Source organism: Acinonyx jubatus, chromosome A2 (assembly GCF_027475565.1).
Source record: "Acinonyx jubatus isolate Ajub_Pintada_27869175 chromosome A2, VMU_Ajub_asm_v1.0, whole genome shotgun sequence".
NCBI lineage: Eukaryota > Metazoa > Chordata > Mammalia > Carnivora > Felidae > Acinonyx > Acinonyx jubatus.
Window position 1 is genome coordinate 153,001,631 of NC_069383.1, and position 22,625 is coordinate 153,024,255.

Sequence of the window (22,625 nt, forward strand, 5' to 3'; positions counted from 1 at the left end):
CCCAGGAGCCACTCTGAACGGAATCTACAGAAAGGAGACTCGACTCTCTCTCCCCAACCAACTAATGCTTTTTTTTACAGATGGGGAAACTAAGGCCCATTCGATGACCCAATGAGATAGTGCTGATTTGGGACTTCAGTCCCTTCTGATGACAGTGTTGCTTCATCCCACAGGCATGAAGAGTTAGGGTCCAGCCCTGGGTCAGGAGTGACCTGGAAGGGTCACTTCTCCTCTCTGGGCCTCAGTTTACCTTGTCTGTGTATGGAGTGATTAGAATCATGTTTGGCGAGCCAGCCTATCCTTGACAACACAGACCGACCAAGATGGCACAATGGGAAAACTACAGACCCCTCTAGCTATGAGGAGGGTACAGAAGTCCCAAATGGAATTTTAGCAAAAGAGAATTAAGCACCACATTTTTAAAATACATCACAACGAAGGGGCCTTATACCTGAGATGCAGGGATGGCTCAGTATTCAGAAGTCTGCTAATAAGATTTACCATGGTGATGGATCAAACGAGAAAAGTTCTGAAAAGGCCTCAAAATGAGGGCGAACGTGAGGATGACCACTGTGTAGTATTTAATATTGTTCTGGAGGTACTAGCCAACGCACTTAGAGAAGAAAAAGAAAGAAGGGGTATGGATAGTAGAGTGGTAGGGAAATTACAGTTTGGATCGTGGGTAAGCCCTGTTTACATAGGTCAAAAATAATAGAAATACCAACAATTTCATATGGCTCAATTTCACATTAATTTCATCTTTTACCTTATATCCGACATACCTTCAGACTTACAGAAAAACTGGAGGATTAGTACAAAGAATTCCTGGATATTCTTTATCCAGATTCCACAAACATTAGTTACCACCTTTGCTTTATTCTTCTTCCTCTCTCTGAACCTCTTCTGAAAAACACACAGAAACGATGTCTCATTACCCATAACAGTTGAGTATGCATTTCCTAAAAACAAGGACATTCTCCCACATAATCACAGTACAATGATGAACATCAGGAAGTGGACATTGATAAAACACCATTATCTAATCTACAGACTTTAATCAGACTTTGCCAACTGTTCTCGTAATGTCCTTTATAACAAAAGAATATCCTGGCTCACACATTGTATTTGTCAGGTCTTCTAGTTCTTTTAATCTGGAACATTTCTCAGTATGTCTTTGCCTTTTATGACGGCGTTTTTTAAAGGCCCAAGGCAGTCATTTTCTGGTGTCCTAATTTGGGTTTCTGTGATGTTTCTGTAAGATTAGTTTCAGGTTGGCATTTTGGGCAGGAGAGCCTTGGAAGCAATTTAACATAATTTTACCTGCTGGTAGTATGGTTTTATATAGAGAAAACCCAAGAGAACTAACTGAAACTTTCTTAGATCTATTTCATATAGTTACTTATCTCCAGGAATAAACTAATTTCCTTCTTATGTAAAGAGCTCTTATCAATTAATTTTTCAAAAAACAACACGGTAGAAAAATGGGCAAAGAATATAGACAGTCATTTCATAGAAATATGCAAAAAAAAAAAAAAAGCGACCAACCTCTTTCCTAGAAAAGAATTGCAAATTGAAATGACAAGGTGGTACCACTTTCTACCCATTAGTCTGGCAAATGAAAACGAGCAAATCGCAAAGTACCATGTGCTGGCACTGCTGTGGGGAAACAAGTAATCCCACGTGGTGCTAGTGAGAGAGCCCAGTGGTACAACCACTTGGAAGGGCAATTTTCTAGAACCTCTCAAAAGTAAAAGTGTATACATCCTTTGACCCATCAATTCCCCTTCTAGAAATTTTTCTACAACCATATTTACATGGGTACAAAATTATGGACCAGGGGCACCTGGATGGCTCAGTCTGCAGAGCACACTCTTGATCTACAGGTTATGAGTTCAAGCCCCAGGTTGGGTGCAGAGCCTACTTATAAATCAATCAATCAATCAATCAATCAATCAGATTGATGGACAAAATACAATGCAGAACCCTGGGTTGGATCCTGGCACAGAAAAACACTTAGTGAGAAGGTCAAATAAAGTCTAGAGTATAATTATTTTAATGCACTAGAGTTAATTTCTTAGTTTGGACAAATAAAATTTGGATGCCATGGTGTCAAAGAACTTGGCCATGGAAGAAGTTCAGTGACGGCCGTTCAGGGGCTCTGTACTATCTCTGCAACTGTTCTGTAAATCTAAAATTATTCCAAAAGAAAAGGTTTTACTTTTTAAAAAGAGACTAAAGGGGGGGGGGGCAGGACGAGGACATTTGTTATCACATTCTTGGTCATTGTTAAAAATTGGAAACAACCTCAATGTCTTCCGGCTGGTGACTGTTATAAATGAGTGTCCATCCATCCATAGAGTGGGATACTATGCACTCTTTAAGGTGACAAAGCAAATCTCCGAGATACATTAATGTAAAAAGCAGGAGAGTGATAATTGGTGTACATTTTTCAAAATGCAGGGACAAAGAGAATTTTACCCAAATAACTCTGAAGGAAACACTGGTCACCGACTTTGGGTCAGGTAGTACCTGCTGAGAGCTAGGAGCGAGGGGGCTAGAGGGCTGGGCTGGGGTAGAGGGCTGGGGGGTGGGGGGGACAGTCTCTTGTTTCTCTGTATGCCCTTTTGTAAAGTTTGCATTTTTAAATTTTTTTTAATGTTTATTTTTGAGACAGAGGGAGACGGGGGGGGGGGGGGGGCAGAGAGAGAGGGAGACACAGAATCTGAAACAGGCTCCAGGCTCAGCACAGAGCCCGATGCGGGGCTCGAACCCACGAACCGTGAGATGATCATGACCTGAGCCGAAGTCGGACGCCTAACCGACTGAGCCACCCAGGCGCCCCCTGTAAAGTTTGCATTTTTAAAGCCATGCACCTGTATGACATTTAAAATGATTAAAATTTGTTTTAAAAAATTCCTAAGAGGCTGGTAATTGAGGGCGGTAGAAGCCCTCGGAACTCTTTCCCCCACCTCATCCAGCCCTGCTCATTACCCCCACTACCACCCTGGGGTTTAGACGTGCTGGATCTGGGGCTTTACCTGGGAGGGGCCCACGTGGAGGGGGAATTGGAGGGTCAACTCCCAAGGAGGAAGTGCGGCTGAGGGGAGGAAGGTCTAATCGCTTAGTTCTGCTGACAGCCACCAGGGGTCGCCCCAACTTGCTCATCCGATTGCTGCCCTTGAAGGCTTCAGCTGGAGAGGTTAAGGGTGGTTCTGAAAGCTGCCCTCACCCCACCCCCAACTCTGGCGTCAATCCAGAAGTGTGCAGGAAGTGGCTTCTTCTGGAGTCAAGCAGAGCTGGAGACCAGGAGACTGATCTTGCTTTGTCTGACTTAAGACCCCTTCACTGGGTCGCTGTGGGATCCAAGGGTAAAAGGGCTGGGCTCAGGGGTGTAAATGGCACATAAAACATCATTATTACCAACTTACTCTGCGGGCTTCATCTTGGCCTTACCACCCGACCCCTGAAAATCAGTTTCGGGGAGGGAGGGAAATAGGGAGCCAAGGCAGGTGTGTAAGCAGGAATGGCAGTTAGATCTGGTGTCAGAAAGAATTGGGAAGAAAGAGAGGACACAGACTGAGCGAGAGCTTTGAACCTCCAGGGTGTAGGTGAGGTTTGAGGGTGACCTGGGGAGAACAAGCCCAGCCCCCCGCCCCTCCTTGCGCTGAGGATCCCTCAGCTGCCCAGGGAAGTAAATAGCGCTCCTTGGTGGGACCTGCCTCCTGGACCCCCATCTGTTCCCACCTCACAGGGCCAGTCTTTGACCTGCCTTTGCTCTGTTCTGCCTCCCACTCTCTAATTATCCCTCCAAGTCTCTGTCTCTCTGTCTCCAAGTCTCTCTCTGTCTCTTTCTCTCTCTTTTTTAAATGTTTATTTTTGAGAGAGGGAGAGAGACAGCAGGGGAGAGGCAGAGAGGGGGACAGAGGATCCAAAGTGGGCTCTGCACTGACAGCAGAGAGCCCGACGTGGGGCTCGAACTCACAAACCTTGAGATCCTGACCTGAGCTGGAGTCGGAGGACGTTTAACCAACTGAGCCACCCAGGCGCCCCTCTGAGTCTCTGTCTCTCTTTATCTGTCCCCGCCCCTATCACCATCACCCCCTCCTAGGTCCCTGCCCTGGCTTCCCATCCCTGGAGCCCCCCTCCTGTGGCTGCGGTGACAGTAGGAGGGACAGAAATGGGAAACCTTGGAGCGGCTGCAGGAGAAGCAGGCTGGGACAGCAGCAGCCTGACTCAGTCAACCCCCCAGTCCCAGGTAAGAAAGTGGGGTGCCTTTTATCAGCCAGTAACAGGGAGGCCCAGAGGGGACGGGGCTCCTCCTCGGTCACCTCCAAAAGCACAAAACTTAATTTTCATTTGAATTTAACCAAACACACTGATAGTAAAAGTGGAGGGTTTTTTGGATTTCACCGAAATCGTTCTTCAATGGAAATATTTCTTTCTTTTTTTTTTTTAATGTTTATTTTTTTAAAGGTTTTTTTCTATATTGTTTTAAGGTTTTATTTTTTATTTTATTTTTTAAATATTTATTTATTTTTGAGAGAAAGAGAGAGAAAGAGAGCATGAGCAGGGGAGGAACAGACAGAGAGGGAGACAGAGAATCCGAAGCAGGCTCCGGGCTCTGAGCTGTCAGCACACAGCCTGATGTGGGACTTGAACTCACGAACCATGAGATCATGACCTGAGCTAAAGTCAGACGCTTAACTGACTGAGCCATCCAGGCGCCCCAGGTGTTTATTTATTTTTAAGAGAGAGAGAGAGAGAGAGAGCAAGCACGAGGGGGTGGGGGTGCAGAGAGAGGGAGACACAGAATCTGAAGCAAGCTCCGGGCTCTGAGCTGTCAGCACAGAGCCCGACATGGGGCTCAAACTCACAGACCGCAAGATCATGACCTGAGCCGAAGTCGGACGCTTAACTGACTGAGCCACCCCGGCACCCCAAGAAATATTACTTTCTTAAGGACCTTCCTGAAGTTCTGTGAGAGTTTTTTAAAATCTTGCATCTTCTTGAGAACATCAGTGGTCAGTTTCTCGTAGTGACACAAAGTTGACTTCCTCATGACACTTCCCTTCTCTTCCCAAACCCACAAATAAAACCAAATGGATTGTTTTTAATTTAGACAACAACAACAACAACAAAACATTGAAAATCAAAGCCTGATTTCGTGATGACCCTCCCAGGGGAATTCAGAAGGGTTCATGGGCAAAATTTCCTGTGAACATGACAAATTGTTTTCGGGAAAAAACCGAACGCTCACATCAGGACCAATGCATTTGACCTCTTGTGAATCGAAGGATCCATCACTCGCTTCCTCCCTCTGGGATTTTCTGGCCAGGGACACGCGCAAAATGTGTCCAGAAAGCCTGTTTTTGGAGATTTTAGCCACTGCTGGCAGAAATGTCAATGGAAACAACCTTTGGAGGACAAACTGGTGACAAGCTATCAAAATAGAAGATGTGACTGCTCTGGGTCCCAGCAGTTTCATTTGGGGGGGATCTGATATTAAATCTTACTTTGTTCACAGAAGCAAATAATTTAGAAACAGTCTCAATGCCCATTGATAATTACCGTGGTAATGTATGTGGTGAAAACCTAAGCATCAGGCAAAAGGAATCAACTAATCTGGAAGATATTATGTTGAGCAACAAGAGGAAGTTTCATCTGTACTTTCTCCATTAAAAAAAAAAAATCTAGGTAATAGAACAAATTATTTGAAAAAGAAATATTGCAAAATCAAAGATGTGAGCTCAAATTACCAAAAAGAAACAGAACGTTGTTTTTGAGCTTGATACAAACGACATTAGTATGTCTATTTAAAACTCTGTTCCAGGTCAGGGCACCTGGGTGGCTCAGTCGGTTCAGCGTCCAACTTCAGCTCAGGTCGTGATCTCGTGGTTTGTGAGTTCGGGCCCCGCGTCGGGCTCTGTGCTGACAGCTCGGAGCCTGGAGCCTGATTCGGATTCTGTGCCTCCCTCTCTCTCTGCCCCTCCCCTGCTTGTGCTCTATCTGTCTCTCAAATATAAATGAAACATTAAAAAAAGGTAAGGGTCCAACTCTTGATTTTGGCCCAGGTCGTCATCTCACAGCTTGTGAGGTCAAGCCCTGCGTCCAGCACTCTTGACATTCTCTCTCTCCTTCTCTCTCTGCCCCTCCTCTGTTCTGTCTCTCTCACTGTCTCAAAATAAATGAATAAAACATTAAAAAAAATAAAAATAAAACTCTGTTTCTTATACTGTGACACTTACTCAAAACTGTACCACTGGGTCTAGGGTGGCTTTTTCTTAAAAATTGTTTTAATGTTTGTTTATGTATTTATTTTTGAGAAAGGGAGGGAGGGGCAGACACAGAGGGAGACAGAGAATCCCAAGTGGGCTCCTCATTGTCAGCGTGGAGCCCAATTTGGAGTCCGAACGCATGAACCGTGAGATCACGACCTGAGCCAAAATCAAGAGTCGGGCACTTAACCGACGGGGCCACCCAGGCGCCCCTCTACGGTGGCTTTTTAATTTTCTGGGAATTTATGGTTTGCCTTCTTTTTCCTTGATAATAGATGTCAGGCTCAATATATCATGAAGAGCAGCCAGGATCTCAAGTACCTACGGAGACTGTCACACCTGCTGATGTTGGCCCCGCCACTGTCTCCCCCCCCCCCCCCCCCCCCCCCCCCCCCCCCGTGTCTGAGCATCTCCCGCTGGACCCACATTCCCCGGGCCGGACCCCTGTCCTGCCCTTTGTCCCCCAGTGCTCTCACAGGCCCCGAGCACCTGTACTTGGAGGCAGCGCCCCTCCCCCGCATATCAGTTTCTCCCCCTGGCATCAGAGGTGACACAAGACCCAGCCTCTGTCGCCTTAAAAAAAAAGTCCCGCCACTTTTAAGGTTGAACATGTGCCAGGGGCCGTGATAAATGTCTCCACACCTGGCTGCGTGGCCTCCGCTTTAGACAAGAGGAAACTGAGGCTGAAGGAAGGAAAGTCACTCGTCTGAGGTCACGCAGCAGTAGGGGGCACAGCCAGACCCGAACCCCAGAGCCCTAAATGGAAGCCGCGGGTCCACTCTGCCTACGCGGCCTCCCACCCTGTTCCAGGGGACTCGGGTGGGCCTGGCCAACCCAGAGAAATAGCTGGTTGGGCACCATTTGCAGCCCCCAACCCTCCTCCCCCCCACTCGCCGCTGGGAAGGGTCCGGAATCAGGAATCACCGGGTAGCTGCAAAGGCCAAAGGTCAGACAGGGGTTTCCTGCCTCCCCCTGGGAACTTCCTCTGTCCCAATCCAACTTCTGCCTCTGTGACGAACACCACCCTGGAGGACCCCCTCCCCGCCGTCAACTACCCCCAACTCCGTTGCCCTGGCCGACGGGGGGATGGGTCCTCCCCCCCCCCGCCCCCCCACCGCACGCACACGGGCAGTATACAGCGATTGTGTTGTGGTCCAGCCTTCTTGCCACCTGCCAGCCCCTTGCCCGCCCCCCTCCATCCCTCCCTCCTACCAGCCTTGACCCCATGGAGCCAGGGGGCCGTGTCCCACGGCGTCTCCCTAAGACTCAGGGTCCCTCACGGCCAAGCCTGAGGCTAACGCCTCATCCAGCATGGAGCTCCTGATTCTAGGGGAATGGACAGGAGGATGCACCCAGAATCCTTTGCTCTTGGTCCCCGAATTCCCTTGACGCCCACCTGGAGATGACCCACAGTGAAGTTCGATGCCCACCTATCTGGCACTGCCCCTTCACCGTCTCCCAGAGCCCCGAAATAACGCTCCCAGCACAAAACGATAGTAATAATAACAATGGCAAACCCTTTCTTACGGCCGCCCCCCCCCTCCGGCCCGGTGACCTGGGACGCCACCCATACCCCGTCTCACAGAGGCAGAAACTGAGAAGGGGCAGGAGAAGCCCCTCACTCGAGCTCGCTTGGGCCGAGCCTTCTCTCCCAGCTCCAAGTTCACTGCGGCTTACGCTGCTGCTCCCAAGCACTTATGAAGCACCTATGGGAGCCGGGGCGTCGGGTGGGCTGACAGCTGGGGGAGCCTGGGCCATTGCCATCCATGGGTCAGCCCCTCCCCGGCCCGGGGAAGCACTACTGTGAAGAGTACCTACTGTGCGCCTGGCCCCTGGGGCCAAGCACCCCAGCCGACTCAGCTCCCGATTTAGACACACCTCTGCAGCCAGCCCACGGGGTGGGGGAGGTAAGTCCGACTCTGTGCACCAACGGCGTGAGACCCCCCAGACGGTCCCTTCACCTCCCCGTGCCTCAGTTTCCTCCTCCGCACGATACAGGGGCCACGACCTGAGATCCTGGGCGGCAAGCGCTGAGAACGGCGCTGGGCCCGGAGCAAGGGCAAGGTGGAGAGAGAGAGACCGAGGCTCGGAGCGGCCGAGGAAGCTCCCCCCCCCCCTCGTCACCCGGCTGGCGCCCCCGCCCGGCGGGAGCGTCAGAAGTCCAGCGGGGGGGGGGGGGGGGGGGCGGCCCCTCCCTTCACAGCCAGGGTGGGAGTGTCGTGATAACCCGCAGCCCCCACTTCCTCCCGGCCAGGAAGGAGCCAGGCAGAGGAAGTATTAAGAGGAGTAATATAAACACTCCCCCCACCCCCCGTGGCAGGGTGCAGAGGGGGCAGCGGCCGCCACCCGGAGGGAGCAGGCCACGCCGGGCGGGCAGCGGGCGCTTGCACACGATGGGGCTAGCGGCGGAGCACGGCGCGTACTCCCGGGAGGGGGGCGGCCCGAGGGGCTGCTGGTACTACCTGCGCTACTTTTTCCTCTTTGTGTCGCTCATTCAGTTCCTCATCATCCTGGGCCTCGTCCTCTTCATGGTCTACGGCAACGTGCACGTGAGCACGGAATCCAACCTGCAGGCCACCGAGCGCCGGGCCGAGGGCCTGTACAGCCAGCTCGTGGGGCTCACGGCCTCCCAGGCCAACCTGTCCAAGGAGCTCAACCTCACCTCCCGCACCAAGGACACGGTCATGCAGCTGCTGGGGAGCGCCCGCCGCGATCTGGACCGGATCAACGCCAGCTTCCGCCAGTGCCAGGCTGACCGGGTAAGGCCGCCCGCCGGGCCGGACACGCACCCCGGGGACCCTGGGCAGGTTCCCGTGGGCTCATCCGAGCTGCGGGGTCCTCACCCACGCGCCAGAGACCGTCACAGACGCTGTATTGCACGTGAGGAGCCCGGGGGGGGGGAGGGGGGGCTTGTTAGTACGAGTATATCCCACACGAGGTTCGGGACACACTTATACTAAGACAGTGGGCTCGCTCTCCCTCTGGAATTTAAGGTTATTTTTTTTTTTAGAGGCTTATTTATTTTTGAGAGACAGAGTGAGACGGAGCATGAGCGGGGGAGGGGCAGAGAGAGAGAGAGGGAGACACAGATCGGAGGCAGGCTCCGGGCTCTGAGCTGTCGGCACAGAGCCCGACCCGGGGCTCGGACTCACGGACCGCGAGATCCTGACCTGAGCCGAAGTCGGACCCTTAACCGACTGAGCCGCCCAGGCGCCCCTGGAATTTACGTTTAACTGGGCATCCTCACTGAATTGGCGGCAGCAACCCTGGGCCCATGACTTAATATGCGCGAAGCGCTCGGAATGTTCCAGCACACACCAGCTGCAAATAAGAACCAGTTAGATAAAAACTCAGAGCATTCGGTTCCTACTAAGAAGTACGAACAGCTCTGCCTTATGCCGGGAAATGTCCCCCCGGGGGGCACATGTGGGCGTCAGGTCAGGGAATTGGCCCACTCGTTTCATCCAAGACACGCACAGCCATCCGGTCTGGGAGCCGTGGGGATCGTAAGGTTTTAGACACACGCATCCCGGAATCTGAACTCCCTCGTCATAGAAAATTAGAAGCCTAAGAATGTGGATCTTTACAACGATTAAATTTGAAAAATACAGTTGTTGTTTTTCTTTAATCCCCTTCGTGTTGACAAATGCCTCTGGACTGGAACAGTTTAGGGTTTTCTCCAAGGACCCTAGGGTTTCCCTAGTTTCAGGTCGCCTGCCCGTAGGCCCTGGAGGGGGGCCCTGATGCCGGGGAGTATCTCCGCCCCCACCCCCACGGTGGCAGCCCCAGGTATGTGATGTTGGTGTTTCTGGGTCCTGGCCGTGCTGAGAAACAGGATTTTTCTCAAATTCTCTTCCAGTGCAACTGCATTTCTGGCCCTGAGATCCCGGAAGAGAAAAAAGAATTTAACTCACTGATATATTTTTAAAAAACGTGTTCATCTCCCCTGCTTGTTTCTTTTCTTTTTCTTTCTTTCTTTCTTTCTTTCTTTCTTTCTTTCTTTCTTTCTTTCTTTCTTTCTTATCCCATCTTATGCCATCTTATGTTATCCCACCTCATCTTATCTTATCTAGAGAGAATGTGAATAGGGGGAGAGGGGAGAGGGAGAGAGAGAGACAGTCTTAAGCAGGTCCCACATTCGGCGACACAGGGCTCGATCCCACAGCCTGAGCTTTCTGCCCCTCCTTGTCCTTGCTCCTTTGGAGGCTGGCCCTATGCTAATGGGATCGGGGTCAAGGCAGAAATCGCTCTGGGACCTCCAGTGACTTCTGTTTTCAGAAATCTTAACTGCAAAAGAGGAAGATCTGTAGAAATCAAGAGTCAGACGCTAAACCAACTGAGCCACCCAGGCACCCCTAACTCCATGATATTTTTAGGGTCTGCTCTGTCCTGTCCGTGTCAAGGCAACGGGACCCTCACCTGGCACATGGGGTCTGGAAGCAGCACCCCGGGACCCCCTTTTATCGCTTCCTCCAACTGGAGGAAAACCTCTTTCTCGTTTCGTGTTTGGATCCAACTCACTTTGCTGAAACGTGCAAATCTTCCTCTTCTGTGACTAAGATTTCTGTTCTCTGATCCCCATTAGCATAGGGCCAGCTTCCAAAGGAATAGGACAAGAGGTGGCAGGAAGGTAAACTTCCTGCATTCTTTATATTTTTACCTGTTATATTTCTGCAGAGGATTCTGGTCCAAAGTTTGGAAAGCACACCTTGTTAAGTTGTAAAAACCTCCTTTAAAAACAGCTTTATCGAGATATAATTCATATGCTCTACAAGTCGCACATTAAAAATGTACAGTTCGGGGGCATCTGGGTGGCTCAGTCGGTTAAGCACCTGACTTCAGCTCAGGTCATGATCTCAGGGTTTGCGAGTTCAAGCCCCGCGTCGGGCTCTGCGCTGACAGCTCGGAGCCTGGAGCCTGCTTCGGAGTCTGTGTCTCCCTCCCTTTCTGCCCCTCCCCCGCTCTCGCTCTGTCTCTTTCTCTCTCTCTCAAAAATAAGTAACCATTAAAAAATCTTTTTAGGGGCGCCTGGGTGGCGCAGTCGGTTAAGCGTCCGACTTCAGCCAGGTCACGATCTCGCGGTCTGTGAGTTCGAGCCCCGCGTCAGGCTCTGGGCTGATGGCTCAGAGCCTGGAGCCTGTTTCCGATTCTGTGTCTCCCTCTCTCTCTGCCCCTCCCCCGTTCATGCTCTGTCTCTCTCTGTCCCAAAAATAAATAAAAGTTGAAAAAAAAATTAAAAAAAAAAATCTTTTTAAAGCGTACAGTTCAATAATTCTTAGTACCTTCACAGAGTTGGGCGATCATCCCAACTGATTTTGGAACGTTTTCATCACCCCCAAAAGATACCCCATCCCCATAAGTCACTCCCCCACCCCTCCTCCCCCAGCCCCTTGCAACCACTCATCTGCTTTCTGTCTCTGTGAATTTGCTTGTTCTGGACATTTTGTATAAATGGGATCAGACAACATGTGGCCTTTTGTGTCTGGCTCCTATCATCTGGCACGATGTTTTGAAGGTTCACCCGAGCGCGTGTCAGTGCCTCGTTCCTTTTTGTGGCTGAGTAACATTCCATTCTGTGGATGGACCACGTTTTGTTCATTCACCTGTTGATGGACACTTGGGTTGTTTCTGCCTTTTGGTGGTTGTGATAGGCGCTGCTGTGAACGTGCACGTGGAGGTTTTTGTGTGGATGTTTGCTTCAGTGTCTTTCGGGTCTACACCTAAGAGTGGAATTGCTGGGTCACGTGATAATTCCCTGCTTAACATTTTGAGGAACTGCCGGGCTGTTTTCCAAGGCCGCTGCCCCATGTTTTACATATTCCAACCAGTACCGTCTGAGAATTCTCCTTTCTCCACACCCTCACCAACGCTTGTCACTGCCCATTCTTGCTTTCCGTTTCATTTATAACCATCCTCATGGCTGTAAGGGGGTCTCTCATCGTGGTTTTCATTTGCCTTTCCCTGAGGAGTGATAATGGTGAGTATATTTTCATGCGCTTGTCGACCACGTGTGTATCTTCTTTGGAGAAATGTTTCAGTTGCTTTGCCCATTTTTCAATTATCTTTTTATTACTGATCCACAAGAGTTTACTTTTATACATTCTGGATACCCGGTCCTCTCATCAGATAAACGCTTTGCAAATATTTCCTCCCGTCGAAGGGTTGTTTTTTCCCTTTCTCTTTTTTAAATTGGAGCATAATTGACATACAGTGTTACGTCAGTCTCGGGTATACAACTTAGCGATGTGATGGTCTTTTCCTAAAAGCAAAAGTTTTTAATTTTGATGAAGTTCTCTTTACCTGTTTTCTCTTTGTTTGCGCTTTGGGTGTCACACCTAAGAAACCATTGGCAAATCCAAGGTCATGCGGAGTTAACACGTACATTTTCTTCTAAAGAGTTTTGTAGCTTTAGGTCTTATGTTTGGGTCATTGAGCCATTTTGAGTTAATTGTTGTATATGGTGTGAGGTAGGGGTCCAAATTCATTCCTTAACATGGGGAGATCTAGCTGTGCTGGTTCCATTTTTGAAAAGACTCTTTTCTCCCCCATGAATGATTTTGGCACCTGTATTAATTTTCTTTTTTGTTTTCTTTTTTCTATTATTTTTTAAAGTTTATTTATTTATTCTGAGAGAGAGAGGAAGAGAAAGAGAAAGAAAGCGTGCAAGCGAGGGACGGGCAGAGAGAGAGGAAGAGGGAGAGAATCCCAAGCAGGCTCGGGTCATGATCTCACGGTTCATGAGTTCAAGCTCCACTTTGGGTGAACCCTGCTTCTCTCTCTCTCTCTCCCCGTCTCTGTCTTCTTCTCTTCCTCTCTCTCCCCCTCTCTCTCTGCGCCTCATGGGATTCTCTCTCTCTCTCTACCCCTCGCTCACCTGCGCCCTCTCTCCCTCAATAAAGTAAAATATAGAAAGATAAAACATAATTCGTTGGCTGTACATGTGAATTAATGTTTTCAACGTTCATCCAAGTTGCAGCAGGTGTGAGTGCTTCATTCCTTTTTATGGCCCAATAGTATTAACTGTAACAACTTTTTTTTTTTTTAATTTAATTTTGAGAGAGAGAAAGAACAGGAGCAGGGGAGGGGCAGAGAGAGAAAATCCCACTCTCCACACTGTCAGCCTGGAGCCCCACACGAGGCTCGGACTCATGAACCACGAGATCATGACCTGAGCTGAAACCAAGAGTCGGACACTCAACCGACTGAGCCCCCCGGGCGCCCCAGTTAAGGACTTGGAAAGATGGGACCAGCATCCCCCATAAAGGAGTCACGCCCTTGCGAACTGGGTCAACCCAGGCCACCCGGGTGTGGGATCTGGGGCTCCAGCCCGGAGGGTCTGGGCAGCCCAGGAGCAAGGGGACCCGCGGGGGCTGGACCGTGAGCTCTGTCCCGTGTCCCGTCTGGTCAGGTGATCTCCATGAACAACGAGCGGTATATGGCAGCCATCATCCTGAGTGAGAAGGAATGTCAAGAGCAGCTGAAGGAAGCTAACAAGAGCTCCGATGGTGAGTCGTCTGAGCGGCGGGGAGCCAGGGTGGTAGACCCCTCGCCCGGCCTCTCGAACCCCCCCCCGCCCCCCCCCCGCCCCCTCCCCCGACCTTCCCGAGGTGTTTTCTCCTGCACCTGTAGCCTTGCTCCTGGCGCTGAACCAGAAGGCCAAGATGCTGGAGGTGGAACTGGCGAAGGAGAAGCAGGTGTGCGCCAAAGACAAGGAGGGCCTCGCGCTGAACAAGCGGCTGGTGGAGGAGCAGCTGGCCGAGTGTGGCAAGGCCCGGGAGCAGCAGCAGCAGGAGCGACAGCTGGCCGAGGATCGCCTGCAGAAGGTGCAGACCCTCTGCCTCCCGCTGGACAAGGACAAGTTTGAGACGGAGCTGCGGAACCTCTGGCGGGACTCCATCATCCCGCGCACCCTGGACACCATGGGCTACAACCTGTACCACCCTCTCGGCTCCGAGCTGACCTCCATCCGGAGGACCTGCGACCACATGCCCGCCCTCATGAGCACCAAGGTGGACGAGCTGGCCCGGAGCCTGCGGGCCGGCATCGAGCGCGTGGCCCGCGAGAGCTCGGACGTCCAGCGCCAGAAGCTGGAGGTCGAGCGGAGCCTGCAGGCCACTCAGGCGGCCAAGGAGAAGGCGGAGAAGGAGGCCCAGGCCCGAGAGGCCAAGCTCCAGGCCGAATGCGCCCGGCAGACCCAGCTAGCCCTGGAGGAGAAGGCGGCTCTGCGGAAGGAGCGAGACAGCCTGGCAAAGGAGCTGGAGGAGAAGAAGCGGGAGGCAGAGCAGCTCAAGATGCAGCTGGCCGTCAGCCGCTCCACCTTGGACGCCTGCATCAAGGCCAAGGTGGGCTGGAGGGATTCAGGTTGTACGGGGGTCAGGCCTGCGGGCCCTGGTGGAGGCGATGCCGAACCCGGGCTCGAGGCGAGCCTCCCAGCCTGGGTCCGGTTAGTTAGGACTCACTTGAGAGATTCAATGACATAAGACCGGGGTGGACTTTGGAGTCTGGAATGACCCTGAGAAAGGATTAAGGAGCGGGGTTGAGTTTTGGAGGACGGGTGGACCTCGAAATGGGTGCAGGGGGGAGAACTGGGAACTCACGGTGGGGGGGTCGGTGTCAAGGTCGGGAGGTGTCTGAGGTGAAGGTTGCGGGGGTGATGGCTTAGGTTGGGAGTTAGACTGAAGGTTAAGGCAGGTCTGGGGGAAGGCTTGCTGTGGAGACAGAGCTTGTGTTTGGGTCAAGATGAGTTCTTAGCGACCGCTGTGTTTAGAGTCGGTTTGGGTTCACGTTAGGGTTCCAGCGAAGCCTTTGTTGGTCTTGGAATTGGTAGAATTGGGGTCGTGCCGGATGCGGATTGTGAAGAAAGGTTAAAAGTTAAGTCAGGGGTCACATGCAGGGCGGCCGGTGGGTCTCACATTGGGTGAGGGGTGAATACAGGGTGTCAGTGGGTGGCTGGTAGGGTTGGTTGGGGTTCCAGGGAGAGTCTGGGGTCTCAAGTTGAGTTGGGGTGCGTGGGGCATCGGGAAGCCATGGTGGAGCCCAGGGCTGGGCTGGGGCCATGGCTTAGGGGGCAGATTTTTCATAGCAACCAGGTCTAAGGGATGGGTTGGGGTCAGGGTTGGTTGTAAGGTTCCGGCTGGATCAAGTTTGTCATTAGGATTGGGTTTAGATGAGGCTTTGGGTCTAAGGAAGGTTCTGTTTTCATGTTGGGATTGGATTTTAGGTGATTGAGTTTAGAGCTGGCTTTGGATTTCGGGTTCGGGGGGATTGGCTCAGTTGGGGTCATGGATTGGGATCCATTGGGTTGGCACTGAGGCAGTAATGGAGACTGAGGCAGGCCACAGTGGGGTCTCTGGGGGGCTTCTGAGGGAAGCCAGTCCCTGGAGTCCCCAGTCACTTGAGCGCAGGTGGGTGCAGGTGATCGGACATCCATTGATGTGAGGGTCCTTCTCTGGTATCGGTGTCCCTGCTCTGGAAGGAACTCAGCCCCAGGTACTACGGGGCATGAAGGAACAGGAGCCTCCCTGGCCCTCTGGTTCAGGGGGTCCCGGCTTCTGCCGACCTCCCTCTGTCTCTCTTCCCACAGTCGCAGCTGATACCTGGACCAAGACCTGTGGGCCCTGCCCCCAACCCCCAGCCCATCGGTAAGTTACAGAAGGCAGAGCCGGGAAGGGGTCGGGGGCGCTCCTTTCCACTCTTTATCCCATCTCAGCCCTGCCGGCCCATCCTTAGCCCAGGGTTGGGCCAGTTGGGTGGACCTGACCCCTTCCTCTCACGGCAGACCCAGCTGGCCTCGAGGAATTCAAGAGAAGGATCCTGGAATCCCAGAGGCTTCCCGCAGGGGCTGCAGCCCCATCCAGGTGAGGCACTGGCAGACTGGGATGGTTCAGTCTCAGGGCTTCAGAGGAGGATGGGAACAGGACTAGGGGTGGAGGGAGGCTCATCTCACACTCACGCTTGCTGCTTCCTTAATTGAGCGCCTTCTGTCTACCAGGTAACACAGCCAGGGAGTGGCGGGCCTGGGACACGAACCCAGGCTGTTGGACTCCAGGCAGGCAAGGGAGGGCCTTTGAGCTGGCGGATGGGGGCGAGCTGGTTTGGGGACGGGCAGAAGCCACAGTGCTCCCGGTGACATCTTGAAGAGCCAGGGTCAAGGCTCAGAGGCCAGACTAGGGTGGGGAGGGAGGCTGGAGCCGAGGAAGGGAGGAAGGAGGAGAGCGAGGTCAGGAGAGAGATCCTGGGCCTCTCACCCCACCTCTCTGAGCCTCTCTCTCTCTACCTCTGCAAAAACGAAGTCTCTGAAGTCAAGGGCACGGAGACTCTCTGCCACCTGTAAAGTGCTGTCCACAAGTGCCTAACACAAGGGGCCGGGGGTTGCAGCAGGGGCGCTTCAAGACACCCTGCACACGCTCAGGTCAGGGCCCGATGCCTGTGCCCCCCTCACCACCTCCCAGACCACAGCCGGCGCATCACAGGGAAGGTGACTCAGACCCCCGCCCCAAGAACATCCTGTGGTCGCTCCCAGGTGGTGGCCACGCTTCCGTTCAGGACCACATCGCGGACCAAGGAGTCAGCGACTGGCACTGCCGTTCCCGGTTTAGGACCCGGGGCTCCGGGACACCCCTGGGGGTTCTAAGTCAGATCCCACCGACCCCAAGCCGGCGTCAGGCCTTGGCGACCAGTAGACTTCCGGGTCTGTGGTCAAATCCCAGGGCTTCTCCGCATCCAGCTCTATCTCCACTGTGCCTTTTCTTACCTACCCCCTCCGACGGGGAGCTCATCTTCTCGCAGAACTTGTCCCTTTGCTCCAGATGGCTCTCGGCCTGGGAGGGATCCCTTAGCCTCAGGCAGCCTGCGGAGAGGAAAGCAAGAGCTGGAGAGAAGACCCTGTTCCAAGCAAACAGTTTTCCTCTCTCCATCTTGGCCTAAAGCCATCATGGCAAGGAAGGAGGTTGTATTATTATCCCCACTTCTCAGAGGAGGGAACTGAGGCCCCAGGGAAGTGACCAGCCCCGGGGTTATGCGTCAGTGAGTCAGGGCCAGAGCCAGGCTCCGGGCCCAAGCCTGTCCTAACTGCAAAAGGGGAAGCTCTTGACACTGTTTACCCCAAAAGACATCCCCCTGCAGAGAAAACAATGAGTAGTTAAGCCAGGCCCCTCCTGTTTCTTTCTTCCCCGGGCTCAGGAAGGGCCTCTTGTTCTGGGGTCTAGCCTTGATTTGCCTTCCCCTGAGAAAGAGGCCATCAGCTCTGGATTGGGAGTCCCAGTGAGGCCAGCCACATCTGAATTTTAATGTATATTTATTTTTGAGAAAGAGAGACAGAGTGTGAGCAGGGGAGGGGCAGAGAGAGAGGGAGACACAGAATCCGAAGCAGGCTCCAGGCTCCGAGCTGTCAGCACAGAACCCAACACGGGGCTCAAACCCACGGACCGTGAGATCGTGACCTGAGCCAAAGGCAGACACTTAACCCACTAAGCCACCCGGGCGTCTCAGGCACGTCTGATTTTCAAATCCGTCCAACCGGGGGCCAGGTCTGAGGTCCAGCATCAAATCATCCACCCCCTGATCGGGAGAATCACTTTCATTTCCACCCTTACTCCTTCTGAGCCTTGAGGAAGTCTCTGGGGTGCTAACAGGCCCTAACGCCTCCCACTTGTGGGGATACCTGCGTCCCCGGGGCCGGGGCAAACCCACAGCCCAGCATCAGCTGGACCTGAGCACAAGGTCTTGCTTTTTCACTGGATGTTTTTTTATTTAAAGTTTTATTTATTTTGAGAGAAAGGATTCTGCACCGTCAGCACAGAGCCTGATGCGGGGCTCGAACCCACGAGCTGTGAGATCATGATCTGAGCCAAAACCAACTGTCAGATGCTTAGCCGACTGGGCCACCCAGGGGCCCCATCCCTGGACATTTTTTTCAGTATTTATTTTTCAGAGAGAGAGAGAGAGAGAGAGAGAAACAGAGCATGAGTGGGGGAGGGGCAGAGAGAGAGAGAGAGAGAGAGTAAGACAGAGAGAGAGAGGGAGACACAGAATCTGAAGCAGGCTCCAGGCTCCGAGCTGTCAGCGCAGAGCCCGACGCGGGGCTTGAACTCGCAAACCCTGAGATCATGACCTGAGCAGGTCGGACGCTTAACCAACTGAGCCACCCAGGTGGCCCCATCGTTAGACATTTTTAAGTCACATTCTCTTGATGACAAGTGCACTAGTTTTCCTTTTTACCTGATGAGACTGTGTCCTTTGGGTGTCAATTGATTCCCACGCGTGCACACACAGTGGATGTGAAAACAAGTAAGTAAATATTGGGGCAGGGGCTAAGGGGCTGGATAAAGCGAAAGCGGAAGGCTGAATATGGGAGTCCAGCCCTGGCCCTGAGCCGGGCACGGGGCGAGTGTCACTCAAGTCCATTGCCATCACTGTTGTGATTTGTTTCATTTATTCAACCTGGATACCTTGAGCAGCGGCTGGGTGATGAGAACACAAGGAGGAATGAGGCATGGAAGCCCCCCCTCCCCTTGTGGGGCTCACAGTCTAGCGGGGGAGACAGATCGCAAACCTGATGCGTGAGATGTGGTTGTGGGGCCCCTTGGCCATGGGCGAGGCAGAAAAGGGATGAGATGGCGTGAGGAGGTGAGAATTTTCCGCAGGAGGGGGCGCCTGGGTGGCTCAGTCAGTTAAGCATCTGACTCTTGATTTTGGCTCAGGTCACGATCTCACGGTTCGTCGGTTCGAGCCCTGCATCAGGCTCTGTGCTGACAGTGGGGAGCCTGCTTGGGATTCTCTGTCTCCCTCTCCCTCTCTGCCCCGCCCCTACTCGTGCTCTCTCCCTCTCTCTCTCTCTCAAAATAAATAAACTTTAAAAAAAAAATTAAAGAATTTTCCACAGGAGGCCAGGCAGGCTTCTCTGCCCCGCGTGAGGATGACCTTTGGGCAAAGAACTAGAAAGGTGAGGGAGGAGCCATGGAGAGTGGGGCATCCCTGAAAGGGTGAGCCAGGCAGCGAGCACAGCCTGTGCAAAGGCCCTGAGACAGGACCGACCGTGCGTGGTGAGGCTCGAGCACAGTGATCCAGGGGGTGAGTAGGAGGTGAGGAGGGGCGGGGGGCACAGATCAGGCAGGGCCTTGTGGGTGCGGTGAGAACTTCGGGAGCCCCGGCACAGCAGCGAGCAGAGAAGGACATGACCAGACTCAGGTGTTCACAGGGACCCCCCCCCCCCCCCGCCGCCCCGGTCACTGTTGAGAGGTGAAGGCCGAGCAGCCGAGGACCAGGGCAAAGGCATCCAGACAAGCGATGACGGGGGAGTGAGGAGCCTCAGTCTCTGACAGATGGCCAGGGACCACCCTCTCTTGCAGGCTGGTGGGCAGGGGTGGGTAAAGGAGGAATGTCAGGGCTGGTCGGGAGCCGGGCGCATCCTGGTCAAGCCGGAGCCAGGGACCGGGATCCAGCGCCAGCCAAGGAACGTGAGGCTGCTGGGGCCCCAGGGAAGAGCCAGGGAAGGAAGGGAGGGGGCCAGCGGAAGCAGGACTTGGCTGAGGCCCCCTCCTCCCCGACCAGGAAACAGCCTCTGAGCCAACCCCTGACCCCTCACGAGAACCTCACTGAGGCCAAGGAGGGGAAGGGCATCCCAGACGGCAGGATGGCTCCTGCAGAGGCCGTTGGGGAGGGGTGAAGTGACAGCTCTTGAAGTTTCTGACGAGGGGGACTGCTGCGGACAGAGTGGGTGGAGCCACGCCAGGTAGAAAGGATCTGGCTTTGTCGTCTTGAGGGCACTGGGGAGCCAGGGAGAGCGTGTGAGTCAGGGCAGGCTCGTTGGAGAAACCTTGGGCCACTTCAACGGAGACAAAGGAGGGAGATTGAGACCCTGTCTGCGGGGTGTGGGGTGTGGACAGGGGCTTTGAGGTAAACTCCGGGGATCCCCCGGGCCTTACGGAACAAAGGTGAAAGTCAGGCCGCAGCAGAGGCCGGGAGCCCAGAAGGTGGCTTCTCCGAGCACTGTCTCGGGAAGGCCGAACCCCAAAAGAGCTGAAGAATCCTTAGGAGCAAGAGCGGGCCTGGGGTGGGAGGAGGCCGGCCCAGGCGAGGTTTGTCCTTCCGTCTGTCTGACTATTGTATCACCCTCTCCTTCCTGCCTTAGTGGCTGAGGAGGCTCCAGGCCCTGAGGACCGAGGCGTGGCCCTGACTGGCCAGTCTGCGGACAAGACGCCGTGAGCCACCCCTGGCACAGGCCGGGAGCCCGGGCCGCACACAGACCAAAGTGGGCGCCCTTGGCCTGCACCCCGCGCTCGCCCTTCCCCACACCCCACCGCAGCCTCCACTACTCGCTCACAGGCCCACACCCGCACCACGCGACCCCTCCCCCGCCCCCGGATGCTGCAGGATGTCCCGGACCCACGGCACACAGATGTGACAGTGATGTCACGAGCCGACGGCATCATGCAAAAGCACGGCACAGACACCGGGAGGACATCACACACACACACACACACACACACACACACACACACACGCACGCTTCCTGCCCCGCCCTCGCACAATGCCACACCCCTCCAACGCACACGGGTCGTGGCATCCACAGCGTCCCGCTTGTCTCCACGTGCCTGTGTCCCCACCGCACCGCCCTCTCAATTTTCTTGTCTCCTGACTCTTCCTCACCCCCAGGGTGCCAGGCCTAGGGAAGTGAGAACAGGAAAACATGAGTCTCCACCCCCCCTCCCCCCGAGAGTCCCCAGGCTCCCCTGCCAGGCAGCACCGGGTCCCAGGGCAGATGTCGCCCACTGGCCCCATCGTAGCCCATGGGGGCAGCTGTCCCTCCCTCAGTCCCTCTCCCCCCGCCCCATACCCAGCCCTGCCTGTGGCCCATATAAATATGTTAGTGGCACGAAATAAATATTATTGAATCCTTTCAAAGACTCCAGAGTGGCGATTTCTGCTTGGCGACAAGGGAGGAAAGACTTGAGAGCTGAAGAAACCCCTCCCCGCCGTCCCAAGGCCAGAAGAGCCCACAAACTAGAGCAAGCCTGGGGTGACACCAGATTCCCTCAAGGTATAGGCATCACCGTACATGAAGAGAAATGGCAAAAGTCATAGTCCATGAGGGTTTCACGAAACGGCCACGCCGGCCCACACCGTGACAGCTTTGTGAGTTGTTTCTTTAAAATAGCAGACGTTTAAAAAGCAGTTCCTTAAAAACCAGATGACCCATCTGTAGCTTTCCTCTTCCTAAGATTTGCAAAGATGCCCCCCAAGTTACTGCCAATTTAGTCCGTGGGGGGAAGCAGGGAACAGTACGTTAGTGGAACACAGGGAAATCACGTTGTTCCCAGGAGACTGGAGGGAAAAAAAGCTAAAAAGCCGTAATACGCCCTGCTGGTGAAGATGTAGGGAAAGGGCACTTTCCTATGGGACTGGCAGAAAGGCAAATCTCACGGTGGCCCTTCTGGAAATTAGTTTGGTGACATTTAATAAAAGTGAAAGTGCGCAAGCCCTTTGATTCAGCGGTCCCATTCCTGGGACTTTATCCCTGAGGAGTAAAACCTCCAGGAAACCAAGCAAATGGCCATCAGTAGAAAAATGGCCTAAAAGTTGTGGTTGAGAATCTCAACTTGTCGGCTCATCCCCCCCGCCCCCCAACCTTCCCCACTGCCTCAGCCTTGATTCCCTCTCAGCCCACCCCCTGGGACCCTACACAGGGAGGGGATGAGTCACAAGGAACCAGGGCTGGCGACGCAAAGCTTAAAGCAGGCTAGTCAGGAGGGACAAAGGAGCGACATTTCCTGGATACGGAAACTCGGGTGAGAGACGACCTACTGCAGGAAACACTCGGCTGGGGCCCCGCCAAGCCAGGGCAGGGGGGTCAGCCAGGCCAGGCCGCCCAGACGGGCCAGTCTGGAGGCCCCAAGGAAGTGAGGACGTCCCTGACCCTAAGCCTACTGCCTGGGTAGCTAGAGACCTGGAGAAGACGCTGACACCCGCCAGTCCCAGCAACCACAGGATGTCTGAGTTTGGGTTCCGGGGCCAGACATCCCTGGATTCAAATCTTGACTCCGTTGGTCTCAGCCTCCCTCTTGTCATCTGAGAAATAATCATTCTAAACTTTCTGGACACGTGGGCACAGGTCTGACTTTTGGTTGGTCTCTCCCATCCAGAGCATCCCAGGATGTCATCCCTCCAGCTGGCCCCCACTCCCAGCCCTGCTGGTCCAGAGAGACCTTTCCATCATGGGATCTGACCATGTCCCTCTCTGGCTCACACACCCTCCATGGCTCCCCATTACCCTGGGAACAAAGTCCAGCTCCTCATCGGCTCTTATGTCCCTCCCCTCACCCTCACTCCCACCTCCAATGCAGCTCTTGC

The 22,625-nt window shown here is 53.6% G+C and overlaps 2 protein-coding genes and 1 long non-coding RNA gene across 5 annotated transcripts in view; 2 read left to right on the plus strand and 1 right to left on the minus strand.

Annotated features, from left to right (window-relative positions):
* Nucleotides 1–1,953, plus strand: part of CCDC194 (coiled-coil domain containing 194) — a 5,958-nt gene extending 4,005 nt beyond the window's left edge. For both annotated transcript variants that reach the window (XM_053219673.1, XM_027038293.2), the window contains exon 5: nt 81–1,953. In XM_053219673.1, the coding sequence (XP_053075648.1) occupies nt 81–107 (27 nt within the window). In that variant the 3' untranslated portion in view covers nt 108–1,953. The remainder of the gene's footprint in view (nt 1–80) is intronic.
* Nucleotides 1–8,643, minus strand: part of LOC128314920 (uncharacterized) — a 21,103-nt gene extending 12,460 nt beyond the window's left edge. Inside the window, exons 1-2 of one of the 2 annotated variants that reach the window (XR_008297206.1) lie at nt 8,154–8,643; nt 783–903 (exon numbers count right to left, since the gene is read on the minus strand). This is a non-coding gene — a long non-coding RNA (uncharacterized LOC128314920). Of the gene's footprint in view, nt 1–782; nt 6,136–8,153 lie in introns of those variants that run through there. The other variant, XR_008297205.1, reaches the window with a different exon arrangement.
* Nucleotides 8,570–21,181, plus strand: PLVAP (plasmalemma vesicle associated protein). The gene is made up of 6 exons (XM_027038291.2): nt 8,570–9,034; nt 13,684–13,780; nt 13,905–14,617; nt 15,859–15,916; nt 16,054–16,132; nt 20,407–21,181. The coding sequence occupies exons 1-6, from the start codon at nt 8,669–8,671 to the stop codon at nt 20,411–20,413; spliced, it is 1,320 nt and encodes a 439-aa protein (XP_026894092.1). The 5' UTR covers nt 8,570–8,668; the 3' UTR covers nt 20,414–21,181.
* The last annotated feature ends 1,444 nt before the right edge of the window (nt 21,182–22,625 follow it).

Bases quoted from the DNA above. Each gene is read 5' to 3' on its own strand.
- PLVAP (XM_027038291.2), top strand. From the start codon at position 8,669: ATGGGGCTAGCGGCGGAGCACGGCGCGTACTCCCGGGAGGGGGGCGGC. The intron at 9,035-13,683 runs GTAAGGCCGCCC...CCGTCTGGTCAG, and splicing joins GCCAGTGCCAGGCTGACCGG to GTGATCTCCATGAACAACGA. The intron at 13,781-13,904 runs GTGAGTCGTCTG...CTGCACCTGTAG, and splicing joins AGCTAACAAGAGCTCCGATG to CCTTGCTCCTGGCGCTGAAC.